At 40.5% G+C, this 3,344-nt stretch overlaps 1 protein-coding gene across 3 annotated transcripts; it reads left to right on the top strand.

Moving 5' to 3' along the window:
- The first annotated feature begins 403 nt into the window (after positions 1-403).
- Positions 404-3,139, top strand: LOC117498526 (ephexin-1-like). Of its 3 annotated transcripts, none has more exons than XM_034150679.1 (9): positions 404-563; positions 793-852; positions 948-1,243; positions 1,541-1,701; positions 1,780-1,932; positions 2,011-2,138; positions 2,291-2,365; positions 2,462-2,554; positions 2,638-3,139. In XM_034150679.1, the coding sequence occupies exons 1-6, from the start codon at positions 503-505 to the stop codon at positions 2,123-2,125; spliced, it is 846 nt and encodes a 281-aa protein (XP_034006570.1). In that variant the 5' UTR covers positions 404-502; the 3' UTR covers positions 2,126-2,138; positions 2,291-2,365; positions 2,462-2,554; positions 2,638-3,139. The 3 variants fall into 3 exon arrangements, with proteins under 3 accessions (XP_034006570.1, XP_034006571.1, XP_034006569.1); XM_034150680.1 differs by having other exon boundaries at positions 788-852; positions 2,015-2,138; XM_034150678.1 differs by having other exon boundaries at positions 788-852.
- Positions 3,140-3,344: the final 205 nt, after the last annotated feature.

Below are 3,344 nucleotides of genomic sequence, written 5' to 3'. Positions count from 1 at the left end.
TTAGTATTAGCTCAATCTGAATCTGGTCACTAGCAACTAAACCTGTCCTATACATCTAGTGAAGTAAAAAGTACAATATTAGCCTCCAAAATGTAGTGAAAGATAACTACTTAGTTAAAGTACAAGTATTTCTACCTCAGTACTGTACTTAACTCCAATATCTGAGGAGGAATGTACTTCATCACATCCCAACAAGGCATTCAGACATGAGTCAGTCTTGAAATCCACCTTCGTCTTGCAAAGACAGGAACAGCTAGGTTATAGCGCCCTCTAGTGGACACGGAGGTGATCACCAGAGGCTTGAAAAGAAACACACCTGGTTCCAGTTATTGTGATTGCTGCTCAGTTCAGACTACATCAGCCTGTGCTCACTCAATCTGAGTGTCTCTGGGTCAAAGGAAGGATCCCTCAGTAGACAAACACATCCACACCTTAGTCAGAGTTTTAAAATAAAGAGTCTGTGTGAGAGACTGAGGCGCTATGGATCAATGTGACTGCACAAATGAAGACATTGGAGGCCATGATGGGAGCAGTGACTCCCTGGAAGAGCTTCAGGATTCAAGGTAAGGACCGCATGGTGCACTTCGATAACTAAGTTAACTTTATTTGTAGGATTGTGACGATGAAATATCTTTGTCCTTTTAGATCCCTCCCATAGACGTATCTTTAATTTGGGATTTGAAACCTAGTAGCCAGCAAACTAGCTAGAGGAGGACAATCCAGAATTGTCTGTATTAATAACATTTTAAACGTTTTAACTAACTGTGAACTGCTTTATTAAACCCAGGGCAGCAGATACAGCTGAGGAGGAAGAGCTGAGTGTGTCCTTCCAGTCAAAGTACTTCAATTTATGTGAGTGTATCTTTCTCTGCGCTATTGAGTGGTTTAATAGTGTAACCTACAGCCATGTCATGTGACTTTCCTTCATTTCCTTGTTTGCTCTGAAGACCCTCTGTACCAGGACTACCAGGACTACTGTGCAGGCGGAGAGAGTGATGATTTGAACAAACCATATAACATTTTTTTTGTGCTCACTAACAATCCCCGAGGAGCTACAGACTCTATCAGACTGTATCTGCCACAGCAGCAGCGCTGCAGTAGCTTTCAAAAGCAAAAGCTTTCAACTATCCATTGCTGCGAATATAGGATGCTTGACTGTTCGACCCTTTGGCAAGATCTAGAGGAGGTGAAGGCGTCTGGCCTGCTCAGAAGGTTGACAGACAGAGAGATTCGCCTTCAGGAGGTGAGTGGAAAATTCTGCATCCAATCCTCCTCAGAAGCAGCTCACAGATTATTGTTAAAGGCCCAGTAACTTCATTAAAAGCTGGACACTTTAGTTTTTTGGAAATGTTCCCAAAACGGGATTAAATATACTATTTTCCAGGGAATTATTTTAGCTGTGAAACTATACAAATTTATTGGTGAGGTTTATTAGTCTTGCTGACAATAAGAAACCAAAATATCCTCCTACTTTTGCAGAGAAATTCATTGTCACAGAAATGTATAAATAATGAATTCTTCTCTTTTTCTCCCTCTGAAGTTGATGTTTGAGTTGATCGGCTCTGAAGTGTCTTACCTAAACAGCCTTACTATTGCTGTCAAACACTTCTATGCTTCGAAGGAACTGAAACAGTCCCTGACTCCAATGGAGCATCACAATTTGTTTTCCAACATTTGTCAAATAATGGCAGCCAGTAAAAAGTGAGAACTCCACATATCACTACATCTTTTTTTTTTAAGTGTTTACGTCTGCTAAATTAGAGTTTTTGTCACTTATAGGTTCCTTATGGATCTGGAAGGCCAACTGGAGGAGAGTGTGTTGACTTCTCAGGTGGAAGACATTGTGCTGCAGCACTGCCCTGAGTTTCACAGGGTCTATGTGCCGTATGTGACCAACATGAGGTACCAGGAGACGATGTTCAATCAGCTGCTGTAAGTCTCTGTACATTACATTACTGCTGGCGCTCCACAACACCAATAACTATACATTCAATCTCTTCCATTTCCAAGGCAGCAGAACAGAGATGTTCTGCATTTAATCAAGAACATTGAGTCACACAGACTGTCAAAGACAGATCCTGAAGTCATTCCTTGTACTTCCTTTCCAAAGAATTACACGTATTAAACTCCTCCTTCAGGTTAGCGTCTCATGATATTTTAATTGTTTGCATGCATATACATATATTTAACCAGCACAATGTGTTTCAGACGGTCTGAAACACATTGTGCCTTAGAAGAGGTCTAAATCAGACCTCCTCTAAGGTTTGTATTGGGTTGTCTTTCATTTCAGAGCATCCTGAAACAGACCAAACCAGACGCCGACTCTAAATCCAATCTCGAAAAAGCAATAGCAGCCATCCACGAGGTAAGAGTTTTACAGGGTCTGTGAGCAATCGAAGGCATGTGATCAGCAAATAGACTCCAAAAATGTGAAATGTTATGCATCTTCTCTGACCCACAGATTGTAACAGAGTGTGATAAGGGGGTCTGAAAAATGGAACACATTGAGGAGCTGGTTTATCTGGACAGGCTGCTGGATTTTGGCAAAATGAAGGTGGAGAGTTTCTTAACACAGGTTACAAAAAACAGGATTAAGTCTTTTATCAAATCTGACTGAATGTCTCTTCCTCGTTGCAGTCTGTCCCTCTGGTTGTAAGCGGGCGTGTTCTGCTGCACCAGGGTCCCATGAGACACAGTTGCTTCTCAAGTGTATACCTCCACCTCTTTAATGACCTTTTGGTCATCTCATCAAAGAAGTATTGGTTCCAACACGCGGGGTTCAGTTATGGATCATGCTGAATTCCCCAGACATGTGAAAGTGAAGCATGTTCAGACTGAGCTCCTGGGTCTGCCCCAGACTCCTTCCTGTTGCATCTAAGTCACACCGGACAACCCACTGCCATGAAACTTGCTGCAGAGTGGACATTTTGTATATGTCTTTAATACTAATAAATATCCTGTAGTTGATGATTAATTTATTATTAGCTTTTTATGATTTGATTGCAGGTGGGATACAGAGGTGTGGATGAAGTTGCTGCAGTGTAAACGGTAGAGGATTCATGACTCTGCAAACTAATTTTAAACTTCGATTTGTGGTTGTTTTAAATTGCACATTTCTAATATAAACATTTGATAACAATTATTGTATGACTTTTTAAATGTATCTTCCACTTAACTCCCCCTTTTTATAATCTTAATAAGGGCACCATATGGCATAAGGATTTAAACATGCACTTGTTTTTCACAATTTGACACAAGGCAAGTAAAGGGAAACTTTTTGTATTACTTCTTGAGAATGTATTTATTCACTTGTATTAAAATGCTACTTAAAATTGAGAACTGTA

This window comes from Trematomus bernacchii, unplaced genomic scaffold (assembly GCF_902827165.1).
Source record: "Trematomus bernacchii unplaced genomic scaffold, fTreBer1.1, whole genome shotgun sequence".
Classification (NCBI taxonomy): domain Eukaryota; kingdom Metazoa; phylum Chordata; class Actinopteri; order Perciformes; family Nototheniidae; genus Trematomus; species Trematomus bernacchii.
Note: the sequence above shows the minus strand (reverse complement) of the source record. Positions and strands in the feature narration are given on the sequence as shown.